The sequence below is a fragment of the Anabrus simplex genome, chromosome 1, assembly GCF_040414725.1.
Source record: "Anabrus simplex isolate iqAnaSimp1 chromosome 1, ASM4041472v1, whole genome shotgun sequence".
Lineage (NCBI taxonomy): Eukaryota > Metazoa > Arthropoda > Insecta > Orthoptera > Tettigoniidae > Anabrus > Anabrus simplex.
Genome location: NC_090265.1, coordinates 1,790,030,931 through 1,790,045,930, shown reverse-complemented (window position 1 = coordinate 1,790,045,930; position 15,000 = coordinate 1,790,030,931). Strand labels below are relative to the sequence as shown.

Genomic DNA, 15,000 nt, shown 5'->3' with positions numbered 1-15,000 from the left:
CTTAAAAAAAAAGTCGAATTCTATGTAAACGAGAGTTAAGCCAAAACAAACACAATTAAATGGATTGGTAAAGTCAAAACTGACCTGAAACAAGCAGAAATTACATCAGCAATTTTCCAGAAGTGGTTAACCTTCAGGTCCAAAATTCACAAATGGCAAGTTGGCCAACAGGAAGGACCGTTGTTGTTGCTATTGGCTTTACGTCGCACCGAGACACATAGGTCTTATGGCGACGAAGGGACAGGAAAGGCCTAGGAATGGGAAGGAAGCGGCCGTGGCCTTAATTAAGGTACAGCTCCAGCACTTGCCTGGTCTGAAAATGGGAAACCACGGAAAACCATCTTCAGGGCTATTTCCCGGATGCAAGCTCACAGCCGCGTGCTCATAACCGCACGGCCAACTCGCCCGGTAGAGGAAGGACCAAAGAAGAAGACCGGAACAACCTGGTCTGAATGCGGTGAGGAAGCCCACAATAAAAGAATGGAAGAAATATGGGCACAGAGGAAGGAAAGCGCACGCTTGTTAGTGCTCTGCATAGTCTTAATGGGCTTATTCGCAATAATAATAATAATAATAATAATAATAATAATAATAATAATAATAATAATAATAATAATAATAATAATAGTAATAGTCCGCCTCTGTGGTGTAGTGGTTAGCGTGATTAGCTGCCACCCCCGGAGGCCCGGGTTCGATTCCAGGCTCTGCCTCGAAATTTGAAAAAAGTGGTTCGAGGGCTGGAACGGGGTCCACTCAGCCTCGGGAGGTCAACTGAGTAGAGGTGGGTTCGATTCCCACCTCAGCCATCCTGGAAGTGGTTTTCCGTGGTTTCCCACTTCTCCTCCAGGCGAATGTCGGGATGGTACCTAACTTAAGGCCACGGCCGCTTCCTTCCCTCTTCCTTGCCTATCCCTTCCAATCTTCCCATCCCTCCACAAGGCCCCTGTTCAGCATAGCAGGTGAGGCCGCCTGGGAGAGGTACTGGTCATACTCCCCAGTTGTATCCCCCGACCAAGAGTCTGAAGCTCTAGGACACTGCCCTTGAGGCGGTAGAGGTGGGATCCCTCGGTAAGTCCGAGGGAAAAACCGAACCTGGGGGGTAAACAGATGATGATGATGATGATGATAATAATAATAATAATAATAATAATAATAATAATAATAATAATAATAATAGTAATAATAATAGAGACTTTACAGTTCAGAGTGTCTGATACCGAATAAGAAAGGGAAAATGAATGAGCTAGAGAAGAAAGAAAAATCTTGAGAAAGGTCTTAGGACCCTGAAAAAGAAAGGATGGCACAAGCAGGAGGAAATCCATAGAGACAGAGATCACGTACACCATACGTAAATGGATACTGAGGTTCTATGGGCACCTCGCAAGAATGAACGAAAATCGACTAACAAAAAAAAAAAAAAAAATAATTACTTCATCACATTAAGAGCAAGTGTCCGCGTCCGTAGTGTAACGTTCAATGTTATTGGTTGCCGTTCTCGGGGGCCTGGGTTCGGTTCCTGGTACTGCTAGAAATTTAAGAATGGCAGGAGGGCTGGTATGTGGCTGAAATAGTACATGCAGCTCACGTCCAATGGGGGGTGTGCCTGAAAAAAGCTGCACCACCTCGGGATGAGGACACGAGTTTACTTTATTATTAAGAGCAAGTACTAAATGGGTAGAAGAAAGAAGAAAAGACATGAAGGAAGTTGGCATCAATCCAAAAGAAATCTTTATTCGAGATATGTTTCGAGCTAAAATTGATAAATTCAAGGGGTTCCAGGAAAAGCAAATTGAATAGTCCAAGAACATGTGATCAGAGGAAAGGAAGAGGTACCACAGCGAAATGATGAACACGTTTTGGGAGAAGAAAAAAGGACCAACCAGCAAGTCAATTGTCCAATGTAGGCCAAAATCCAAAAAAAGAACAATGATAATCCATTAGAGTGATCAAGTCTTGGACTTCAGGAGGGAGAAAAAGCGATTATTCTTTATCATCACCACACATTAAAGGTTAAGCCTTGTCGCTGTAACTATTTCCCTCTCAATCCTGATGTTCTCTTCTAGCTTTTACATTCCATCAATTTTCTCACGTCCTCGAATTATAACTTCACCGAGCTTGATAGCTGCAAGTGCGGCCAGTGTCCAGTATTCGGGAGATGATAGGATCGAACCCCACTGTCGGCAGCCCTGAAGATGGTTTTCCGTGGTTTCCCATTTTCACACCAGGCAAATGCTGGGGCTGTACCTTAATTAAGGCCACGGCCGCTTCCTTGACATTCCTAGGCCTTTCCTGTCCCTTCGTCGCCATAAGACCTATCTGTGTCGGTGCGACGTAAAGGCAATAGCAAAAAAAGAAAGACTTCCTTAGTCTTCCTTTTTTACCTAGTAGTTTTCCTTCAAAGGCGTTTACTATGAAGTCATTATGTCTCAGGATATGACCCATCTTCCTTCTTTCCATATCTTTATCAGTCTTCGTTGCTCATTGATGTCCTTTAGAACACCTCGATTCGTGTTTTTTAAAGTCGAGCATTTCCTCGTCATTTTCTTTGAAACCGAATTTCAGTTCCTTCCTTCCTTTTTCCAATAGTACAGCTCTCACAACTGTAAAATAGTACACTCTAGACACAAATGAAGTATTGGAAGAGATAACAGACAGGACAAATGATAAGACGGGTCCTCAAGTAACCAGGCACCAATTTGATAAAGGTCTGTCCAAGCGATTATTAGTCCAAGAAATTGAGATTTCAGAGTTTCTTGTGAGATGTGATTCGCAAGTACAAGTTCTCAAAACTAGAATGCGACACGTCTTTTGTAGTCGTATGGCTTTTAGTGCCGGGATATCCCAGGACGGGTTCGGCTCGCCAGGTGCAGGTCTTTCTATTTGACTCCCTAGGCGACCTGCGCGTCGTGATGAGGATGAAATGATGATGAAGACAACACATACACCCAGCCATTGCCATTGCAATAAACCAATTAAGATTAAAATCTCCGACTCGGCCGAGAATTGAACTCGGGACCCTCTGAACCGAAGGGCAGTACGCTGAGCGTTCAGCCAACGAGTCGGACGTCTTTTGTAGTGAAACCCTCTCATTGCTACATTTTCCCATATCATGTCGTATTACACGCTGTAATGACTATTCAATACCATCGGCTCCGTTCCTGAAACCATCTCTATTCAGTGGAAAGTACACGAAGTCGCGATGAGAATATAAAGTTGGAAACCGACCAAGAAATTAACATAGAAGACGCTACATGCGAACTTCTGCTCTTTGTTCACGTAGAGTCCATTTTCACAGATTCCCCTTTTAAGCACGTAGCACAAGTTTCAATGTTACCTGAAGTGAAGGTAGAGAGCAAAAAGAAGATTGCCGATGAAGAAGTTAAACAGAAAAGATTCAAGGATAGAAACCTTTATAGCCTATTATGTTGTCTGAATGGTAATGCTTCCAGTGATCTTCATGTGACGATTGCAATGGAAGTTATGACCGCAAGGCGCCAGTTGATCTTAAAAGTTTCTTCCACTTATATTCCCAGGCACTTCCTTCATCTTCTTTATCTGCCACTCTTTGGTCAAATCTTGTTTTCTTCTCTGCTGGTATTAGATTATTACAACTTATAAAGTCCGCCTCTGTGGTGTAGTGATTGGTGTGATTACCTGCCACCCCGGAGGCCCGAGTTCGATTCCTGGCTCTGCCACCAAATTTGAAAAGTGGTACAAGGGCTGGAACGGGGTCCACTCAGCCTCAGGAGGTCAACTGATTAGAGCGGGGTTCTATTCCCACTTCAGCCATCCTCGAAGGGGTTTCCGTGGTTTCCCACTTCTCCTCCAGGCAAATACCGGGATGCTACCTAACTGAAGGTCGCGGCCGCTTCCTTCCCTCTTCCTTGTCTACCCCTTCCAATCTTCCCATTCCCCCCAGAAGAACCCTGTTGAGCATAGCAGGCGAGGCCACCTGGGAGAGGTACTGGCCTACGTTCCACCTGTATCCACGACCCCTAGTAATATCTCACTCTCCAGGACACTGCCCTTAAGGCGGTAGAGGTGGGATCCTTCGCTGAGTCCGAGGGGAAAGCCAGCCTTGGAAGTGAAAGCAATAAAATAATAATAATAATAATAATAATAATAATAATAATAATAATAATAATAATAATAATAATAATAATAATAATAATAATAATAACTTTTTGGATATTTATACAGAATGGATCACAACACAGATCTTAAAATATCTTTGGAACAAGAAGTCAAGAACAACCAGGAGTCGTGCAGTCTAGAAAGATTTGGAAAGAAACAGCATAAGGGAATAAGAAGCAATAGAGAGAAGAGATTTTTAGAAAGAAAGTGTTAAAAATGGAAGGATTTTCACGAGGGAAAGAAAACAGGCTCAAAATGGTCTGAGATGTGGAAAAGGAGGCAAAGTGAACATTGAAAAAGTATTGGAGGATAAAGAAGAAACAACAAAGGATGAACCACTGAAATTGTCTCGTGGTCTCCAGAAGACCCTAACGGAGAAATAATACAAATAATAATAAAATAATACTAATAACTGTCCCAGAGGCGTCTGCGCATCTGTGACGATGGGTTCCTATCTGAGATGACTTCTAATGTTGAAGACGGTGCAAACACGCAGACCCCGAGCCATATGAATTAACCAATGAAACTTAAATCCCTCATCGGAATAGAAACTTGAAACAAAGGCCTGCTTGCTATTTTACCGAACACTAGCATTGTCAGCGTTTGCACTCGTTGAGCAATACGTAAATAATTACTCAATTTGGTCTTGCGAAATATCCACCTCCCCTCTTAAGAGGACGGTATTATTAAAACGTTATAAACTAAATTTATATTTAGACTTCTGACTTTTCTTATTTCATATTCTGTTATAACGTCAGGATAATATAGAAGGTGGGGAGGAGCGTCAGTATTCTGTTGTATTTGAATCCTTGGATGTAGAGAAGGGAGCACAGTCGAGGTACGTGACAGCTTGCGGACGTGTTTATTAGCTTACACGACAACAGCTCCAGGCTGTGCTAACTTGGTTTACAATGTTCGCAACATTATTAAATTGTGTGATCCGCAGAAATGCTAACATATGCTTCCCAGCGACCCTTAATGGCGCTGGACGCAGAGTCACAGGGAGATTTGTGGAGCTGTGTTCCTACCACTAAAGCATTGCGGCCTCAATAGAACTGGCGGGCTCTGCAAAGTCATTCTGTTCCGTTGATGAAATAATTTGAGTGCACAATAAACTTTGCTCACTGAAGTCGGATATAATAATAATATTGTTTTTATGTTCCACTAACTTCATTTTAAAATGTTTTTCGGAGTCGCCGAGGTGCCGGAATTTTGTCCTACATGATTTATTTTATGTGCCTGTAAATGCAGACCTACTGACAAGAGGCTGACTATTCGAGCATCTTTAAATACCACCGGACTGACCCAGTTTCGAACATGATAAGTAGGGGTCAGAAGGCCAGCGCATCAACCGTCTGAACCACTCAGTCCGTTGAAGTCAAATTAGGCATATGAAAATGAAAACTCACAGCCTGTTTCCAGTCATTCGAACGGATCAGGGATGGAATGAATGAAGCCCGCATCTAGCGCGAGAGGATAGGAATTGTACCGGCTGCCGAAGCGTGTCGCACTCCTCTGGGCCAATGATTAATGACTGACAGATGAAATGAAATGATACTGGAGACTGTTTCTGGAATGAAATATGACAGGGAAAATGGAGTACTCGGAGAAAAACCTGTTCCACCTCAGCTTTGTCCAGCACAAATCTCACATGGATTGACCGGGATCTGAACCACGGAGCCCAGTGGTGAGAGGTTGGCCCGCTGCCGCCTGAGCCACGGAGGCTCTCGGATATAATAATAATAATAATAATAATAATAATAATAATAATAACCAAGGAAGTTCCTATTTCTTGGTTATTATTATTTTATTATTATTATTATTCACCAATACCGTACGCAGGAGACGATTGAAATTCTTTGGCCACATCTGTAGAATGGACGACACTAGATATGCAAAAAGCTGCTTGGTATAATTAATTCAAAGAAGGTCAAAATAAGCTGGTTTGAGGAAATAAAGCAGGACTTAAAAGAAATGAACATCACAGAAGATGTCATCAGGGATCGCAAGGCTTTTCGGAATCTGGTTGCAAAGCACACGTTCACGGAAAAGGCTAAAAGAACCACAGGGAAACAATGGACGGAAAAACGCAAGAAACAGCATAGCGAGTTCATGAAGAGATTTTGGGAGGAGAAGAAGAAAGGAAAACCATCATCAAACTAACAAGTTCCAATGCGCTCTGTAAACGGGCATAACGAAGAAAGAATAATAATAATAACCTTTCTTAATCGGTTTACCCTCCAGTGTTGGCTTTTCCCTCAGACTCAGCGAGGGATCCCACCTCTAGCGCCTCAAGAGCAGTGTCCTGGAGAGACATCGAATCGGGGGATACATCTGGGGAGGATGAACAGTACCTCCCCAGGCGATTTAACCTGCTATGCTGAACAGGGGCCTTGGTGGGGGATGGGAAGATTGGAAGGGATAGAGAAGGAAGAGAGAAGGAAGCGGCCGTGGCCTTAATTTAGGTACCATCCTGGCATTTGCCTGGAGGAGAAGTGGGAAACCACGGAAAACCACTTCGAGGATGGCTCAGGTGTGAATCGAACCCACCTCTACTCAGTTGACCTCCCGAGGCTGAGTGGACCCCGTTCCAGCCCTAGTACCACTTTTCAAATTTCGTGGCAGAGCCGGGAATGGAACCCGGGCCTCCGGGGAGGGGCAGCTAATCACACGAACCACTACACTACGTAGGCGGACAATGATAATAATAATAATAATAATAATAATAATAATAATAATAATAATAATAATAATAATAATAATAATAATAATAATATTTTATTAATTATAGTTAATATATTAATATATAATAATTAATATTTATTATTATTATTATTATTATTATTATTATTATTATTATTATTATTATTATTATTATTATTATTATTATTAAATCCGTTTACTTCCAGGGTTGGTTTTCCTACGGACTCAGCGAGGGATCCCACCTCTGCCACCTGAAGGGCAACATCCTGGAGCACGAGACATTTCATCAGGAATTAAATTGGGGAGGAAGGAGGACCAGTACCTCGCCCAGACAGCCTCACCTTCTATGCTGAACAGGGACCTCGTGAAGGCATGGGTAGATTGGAAGGGACAGGCAAAGAAGAGGGAAGGAAGTGGCCACACCCTTAAGTTATATACCATCCCGGCATTTTCCTGGAGAGTGGGAAACCACGGAAAAAAACTTCGACGGTGGCTGAGGTGGGAATGGAACCCGAATCTACTCAGTTTAACCTCGCAAGGCTGAGTGGACCCAGTTCCAAGCCCTCGTGCCTATTTTCAAATTTCGTTGCAGAGCCTGGAATCGAACCTGGGCCTCCGTGGGTGGCGGCTAATCACGCCTCACCTACTATGCTGAACAGGGCCCTTGTGGGGGATGAGAGGTTTGGAAATGATTGGAAACGAAACGGCCGTGGCCTTAAGTTAGATACCACCCCGGCATTTGCGTGGAGAAAAAGTGGGAAACCACGGAAAACCACTTCGATGATGGCTGAAATTGGAATGGAACCCCCTTTACTCAGTTGACCTCCCGAGGCTAGTAGACTCCGTTCCAGTCCTTATACCAATTTTCAAATTTCATGGCTTTGGATAAGCACATGGTATGTATCCGTCTGTTTTAACCCATCTTCATTACTCTTCTTACAGTAAAGGTAACCTCGATACCAGGTCTACCCAAATCAAAGCGTTCACGACGTGGGTGAAATTCCGCGGTAAGTACTGTTGAATTCCTATTAGATTGGTAGAGGCTGTCTAGAACCACGTGTAACGTTCCTGAATACCTGTTCATTTGCTGACGGGGGGATGGAAATTAAAAGATTAGTTCACAACTCATGGAAGCTTACGGCACTTTTACATCCCTATAGGTTGTTGAAAACGCTGTACTTTTGCGTGGTAGTGGTTTCACCCGATTAACTAAAAATGGGTGAGATTTTTATATATTTTACATTCTCGGCCAAATCAGTTACACAAAGGACGTCCGCACTTTGGGTCCGTTCTCATTGAAACAGGTGTGCATTATCAGTCTCAGATAATTCCAATTATTACGGAGCGAGTTGGCCGTGCGGTTAGGGGCGCGCAGCTATGAGCTTGCAATCGGAGAAAGTGGATTCGAACCCCACTGTCGGCAGCCCTGAAGATGATATTCTATGGTTTCCCATTTTCAAACCATGTAAATGCTGGGGCTGTTCCTTAATTAAGGCCACGGCCTCTTCCTCCCCATGCTTAGCTCTTTCCTGTCCCATCGTCGACATTTAGAATATTAAACTAGTTGTATTTCTTGTAACAATTTCTTTCCATGAAATTGCTTGTTGTACTCCTGTTGTTGTAGTAGTTGTTGTTGTTGGGAAATTATGTTTTAACTTTATTATCACTTGTAATGTTAAGCTAGTAGTAAGCTCAACCTATAGTACTCTAAGCCGTAGTGTTAAGCAATGGAAGTACTTAAGTTGTGTGTGAATTTTTATACGATGATACTGAATTTAGAATGTTAAACAAATAGTGTTTCTTGTAATATTTTATTTCCATGGAATTCCTAGTTGTTGTTGTTCTTGTTGTGTGATTATGTTTTAACTTTATTTTATTATGTTACTAGTGTGAGAATTATTGCTACCGGGATATTTCCCAGTGAAATGTGATTGATAATAATAATAATAATAATAATAATAATAATAATAATAATAATAATAATAATAATAATAATAATTTATTGAAGTCGGGAAAGTATGTAGATTTGTCCCAGTTTTAAGACCCGATGCCCTTCCCGACACCAAGCGTATGTGGAGAGATATATTCACTATTGCGTGTTTTTGTGGAGGTTCGTAGGGCGAGGTGTTGTGTGTAGATGAGTATTTGTACTAACAGTAACACAAATACCCACTCCTCGAGCCAGAAGAAAAAACTCTACGCAGTTAAAATATCTGACACTGCCGGGAATGCAATTGGGGCCCTCTGAATTGGACAACAATACGCTGACATTTCAGCCAAAATAAACGATCAAGACACAACTTTATTAATTAGACTACTAATTGCTCCACATATCCTCTATACCTGGTAAAAAGTTTATTGGAATAGAATTCAGTGATTTCAGAATTTTTAACTTTTTTGTCAAGAGGTTGCCTTTTAAAATATTTGTCGGATAAATATACTATTGAAGATTTGACATTAATTTGAGTCCGGATTTTTAGATACTGATAGGATAGAATGTAAACTTACCTAAGTACACCCTACCCTGTACAACGGTTATGCTATGAGATTTGCATAGATATTAGGGTTACTGCCTATAGAACTCCTTCATTTTATGTTACTCTTCTTACACTGTGGAAGAACGGGTTGCACTACACACTCCTACTGATGAAATTAGTATTACCATCTAAAAAACCGAGGTGACAAGCAGTTCCTCCCACACTATGTTGGAATATAAGTATAGATCTTACGGTACCTCTGTGAACAGACTCCACGTAGCTGTGAAGGGTCGTGGCCGAGCGGGTGCTGTACGCACTGTTGCACCGATGTAGTCCTGGTCCTCTCCTCATTTCGTGCCATCGCGGGGGTACGACAGCTGCAGGGGGTGGGGGAGGCGGCGACGGTGAGATTGACGGCGACGCTGACTGGGACCCCGGCATCATTTCGACACTGTAGCATCTCTCATTCCCTCGTGAGTACATGGTTCGGCATAAACATATATCACTTATTGCAACACTTTTCTATTCACTCTCACAGAATACACAACACTCACTGCGCCGAGACGTTTACTCACGATTCACATTTGACAGTCCATTTCGATGAATGAGAATTAAAAGATCACGAATCACCTACTTCATTCTTTTCATTGAACGATACTAAACGCACTAAAAGAAGTGAAATCTGCATAACTCACTGTGTTTGAAATGCATATTTTGAAAACAATTTTTCTAGGTGGGAACATTCTCGCGTTTTATTAGAAATGCGATTATTAAAATTAAAATGAACGTCTGTTGAGTTGTGTTCACCTTCTGTCATCAAGACTCAGGTTCGTAACCCGCCTCAGTGCATTGCATTTTACGAGTGCCTCAGTAGGGAAACTTTGTCTCAATTGTAAATAATTTTTAGGGCAAAGTTTTGACTTTCCTTTGTCCCACCAAATCGATATTCTTATTGTTATTCTTCTTCTTATTATTATTGCATAACCTAGTAATCATTGTACAGTTTTCACACGTTTTTCGAAGCAATCATTTGTTAAAGGTTTTATTATTATAATAATTTTTCTCAACCTGAGTTTACGTACAGATCCAATCACTCTTTACCGAGGAGAACTTCATGAAACAGTTCGTTGCACTTTCCCGACGGTTCCGATAATGTATTTCGAGACTGGCCGATATCTCTCAATGTTATAAATTAAAGGAGCACCTTGGCAGTTTCTTAGTACTTTCCACTATTATATTCTTCTTTGTTATCCCTCGAGATAGGACATTTCATGTGCTTTTCTTGTCTGTTTACTCTGGTTAAACGTGTATTTGTAGAGCCGGTGGTTTTGGTTTTCACCATTCAATATTGTTGACACTTCAGGAGAAGAATTGAATAGGTTTCGCGTTGAGATGTTCATTTTGTTCATGATACACACACACACATTCCGTTGTCATATTTTACGGATGAAAGAGCCTCCTGCAACTCATCCTCGGCCACCTGAAATAAAAATACAAAAGTTTAGAAATTAAGTGAATGGAATGACAATGAACTATAAAAGACTGAAGAAACTTACGATGTAATGGATCATATAGATGGCTGACAACGAAAGGATTACATCATTTAAGAAGTATATTTTTGATATTTTACCATCAACGTGCAGCTTATTTTGACCTCTACAACCTCGTAAAATGTTACAACACAAAATCTAATGTATTCATGCCAGAAAGCACTTCTAGTAGTTTTCAATGTTCTAATATAAACCTAAAAACTTTTCAGTATGTCGAACACACGACTTCAATGTACATATTACACTGTAAGATACCTGTAAAATAACATTATTAAACAAGGAATAAACACACACTCTTAAAAAGTATGACAAGTTTCGTTCTTATAAAAAACTTCATCAGATTCTCCAGAGTCGGCTGTCCTGAGAATGGTGTTAGGTGGTTTCCCATTCAACTGTAGTAAGACGAATATCGGAAAACTTCCTATTTAGGTCACTTTCTCCACAGATCACACCACACCAGGTCTGAGAGATGGCTACCGTCTAGGAGGCCCGCCGTACTTTGTCCGGATATGGAATTAAAATTACCTCCCCCTCCCCCCTCCAACTTGTTCTGCAACTATGTGCTTTGCTAAACACACCGAAAAGTAGAGTGGAGCCCTGCGCTCCCCGCTTCTGACTTTTGAGCATCGTCGAAGTGTGCTAATTAGCTTTTCTTAGCTGTTGGTTTTTCGTATCATACCGTGTGTTGTTACGAGTAGATGCAGTGGTAGAATCTGACTATGGCAAGCACATCAGACATTATAAGGTGGCTAAATGAATCTTCGTGAATTCAGGAGGTCAGATGGACTGTATCGCGATTGACATATCTAAGGCATTTGATAGGGTAGATCAGGGGTTTCCAAATGGCGGCCCGCGGGCCGCATGTGGCTCGCGAAGCCTTTTTTGCGGCCCGCGAGAGCACTGTAAGAAATAATGTGAAGAAAAGTCACCAACATATATATTAGCTCGTTCAAAAACATATTAATTTTTATAGACCTTATAGACCCAAGTCAGAACTAATTACTCTTTAATACTAGTTCCTCTTTTCAAGTATTCACTTGTTCTCAACAGATTATGTTTGATTTTAAAACATTTAAAATCCAAATTACAGGTAATAATCTTATTATTTTTGCGTCCCACTGACTACATTTGATGGTTTTTGGAGACGCTGAGGTGTTGAAATTTTGTCCCACGGATGTTCTTTTACGTGCCAGTAAATCTACAGACACGAGGCCGACGTATTTGAGCACCTTCAAATACCACCGGAGTGAGCCAGAATCGAACCTGCCAAGCTGAGGTCAGAAGGCCAGCGCCTCAACCGTCTGAGCCACTCGGCCCGGCTCCAAATTTCACTCTTTTATGCAATTTTAAAATAATGTTTTAAGCAATTAAAATGATCAAACCCTCATTTCAAATGAACTATGCATATTATTTCATAACGGTGCTTATGTACTATTTGCAGAATTTTACGAAAATTGATCTATTCAAGTGCGGCCCGCGAACATGACTAAGGTTTCCAAAATGGCCCTCGAGCCCTTACAAATTGGAAAACCCTGGGAGACCACTGACAAAAATAAGGGCTATTGGACTAGACAAAAGACTGACTGAATGGGTGGCTATATCTCTAGAAAATATAACTTAGAGAATTAGAGTAGTTATAGCATTATCTGACCCTGTAATAATTAAGAGAGGAAATCCTCAAGACAGTATTATTTTACCTTTATATTTTCTCATATATATCAATGATATGAGTAAAGAAGTGGAATCTGAAATAAGGCTTTTGCGTGTGATGTTATTCTTTAAAGAGTAACAAATAAGTTACAAGATTGTGAACAACTGCAAAATGACCTCGATAATGTTGTGAGATGAACAGCAGGCAATGGTGTGATGATAAAAGGGGTTAAACGTCAGGTTGTGAGTTTCACAAATGGGAAAATTCCTCTCAGTTTTAATTACTGCATTGATGGGGTGAACGTTCCTTTTGGGCTTCATTGTAAATACCGAGGTGTTAATGTAAGTAAAGACCTTCATTGGGGTGATCACATAAATGGGGTTATAAATAAAGAGTCTGATCTATGCACATAGTTATAAGGGTGTTTAAAGGTATTATTTTAATTATTTTTCTCAACATTTTACGTACAGATCCAATCACTCCTTACAAGAAACAGTTCATTGCACTTTCCCCATGGTCCAGATAATATATTTTGGAGACTGGCCGATATCTCTCAATGGTAGAAATTAAAGGAGCTCCTTCGAAGTTTCTTAGTACTTTCCATTATTATATCCTTCATTGTTATCCCTCGAGATAGGACATTTCATGTGTTTTTCTTGTCTGTTTACTCTGATTAAACATGTAAAAGAGAGGGCATATAAGTCTCTGGTAAGACCCCAACTAGAGTATGGTTCCAGTGTATGGGACCCTCACCAGGATTACTTGAATCAAGAACAGAAAAAAAAAATCCAAAGAAAAGCAGCTCGATTTGTTCTGGGTGATTTCCGACAAAAGAGTAACGTTACAAAAATGTTGGAAAGTTTGGGCTGGAAGGACTTGGGAGAAAGGAGACGAACTGCTCGACTAAGTGGTATGTTCCGAGCTGTCGGTGGAGAGATGGCGTGGAATGACTTTAGTAGACATATAAGTTTGAAGAATGTTTTTGAAAGTAGGAAGGATCACACTATGGAGATAAAGTTGGAATTCAAGAGGACAAATTGGGGCAAATATTCGTTTATAGGAAGGAGAGCGATTGGAATAATTTACCAAGGGAGATGTTCAATAAATTTCCAATTTCTTTGCAATCATTTAAGAAAAGGCTACGAAAACAATAGATAGGAAATCTGCCACCTGGGCGACTGCCCTAAATGCAAATCAGTAGTGATTGATTGATTGATTGATTGATTGATTGATTGATTGATTGATTTGAGAGAAAACGATGAAGACGTGTTTGGTGTCGAAGATGGCGATGCATTCCATTTTTTTTACTTTTGTTATTTGTTTGTATAAGGTTAAGAGAATAAACTTAATAAGGTACGTTATAATAATCCGCAGCCTGTTTCAAGACATTCGACCGTGTCAGGGATGGAAGGAATGAAGCCCTATCTAGCGGCGAGGATACCGACTATGCGGGCTGTTGAAGTCAGTCTGTCGCACTCCTCTGGGCCAATGATTAATGAATGACAGGTGAAATGAAGTGATATTGGGGAGCGTTACTGGAATGAAAAATGACAGAGAATAGCTGAGTCCCCGGCAAAAAACCTGTCCTACCTTCGCTCAGATGGAGCAACCGGGATTCGAACGACGGAGTCCAGGGTGTGAGGGCGGCACTCTGCCGCGCGAGCCAAGGAGGCTCCAGCATTGCTATGTTAATTTAAATAATAATATTATTGGTTTCTACGTTCCACTAACTATTTTTACGGTTTTCGGTGACGCCAAGGTGCCGGAATTTGGTATTGCATGAATTATTTCACGTGCCAGTAAATCTACCGACACGAGGCTGACGTTTTCGGACAGCTTCAAATATCACCAGACTGAGCCACGGTCGAACCTGCCAACTTGCGTTCAAAAGGTCAGCGCTCTACCATCTGAGATACTCAGTAAAAAATCCACAGTCTTTTCCCAGTCATTCGAGCGGGTCAGGAATGGAATGATTGAAACCCCCAGCTAGTGGCGAGGATAGCAATTGTGCCGGCTGTCGAAGCCTGTCGCACTCCTCTGAGGCAATGATTAATGAATGACAGATTAAATGCTATTGGGGAGTGTTGCAGGAATGATATATGACAGGGAAAACCGGAGTAACCGGGGAAAAACCCGCTCCTCCTCCGCTTCGTCCAGCACAAATCTCACATGGAGTGACCGGGATTTGAACCATGGAACCGAGCGGTGAGAGGCCAGCGCGCTGCCGCCTGAGCCACGGTGGCTCTGTCTGAGCTACTCAGTCCGACTGTTAATTTAAACCAAGAAATGATGGCATGCATTATTTTTTATACTGTAGAGTATTGCAATACATGAAACTAACTGTCTTCCTCGCGTGTACTGGAGGGTTAATTAGGATTTCCTTTTCTTCTGTTCTTTATCCTTAAATATTAGATATTAAATATATTGCTGCCACAATCCACAACCGCCACATATGGGTTGACAGTACCTGACAGAAATTTCTTGT

General features: G+C 41.4%; 1 protein-coding gene across 1 annotated transcript in view; it reads right to left on the bottom strand.

The window, feature by feature from the left end:
* The window catches only part of LOC136858807 (monocarboxylate transporter 4), a 286,138-nt gene extending 276,137 nt beyond the window's left edge, over positions 1-10,001 (bottom strand). Inside the window, exon 1 of the mRNA XM_067138624.2 lies at positions 9,572-10,001. Within this exon, the coding sequence (XP_066994725.2) occupies positions 9,572-9,797 (226 nt within the window). The 5' untranslated portion in view covers positions 9,798-10,001. The remainder of the gene's footprint in view (positions 1-9,571) is intronic.
* Positions 10,002-15,000: the final 4,999 nt, after the last annotated feature.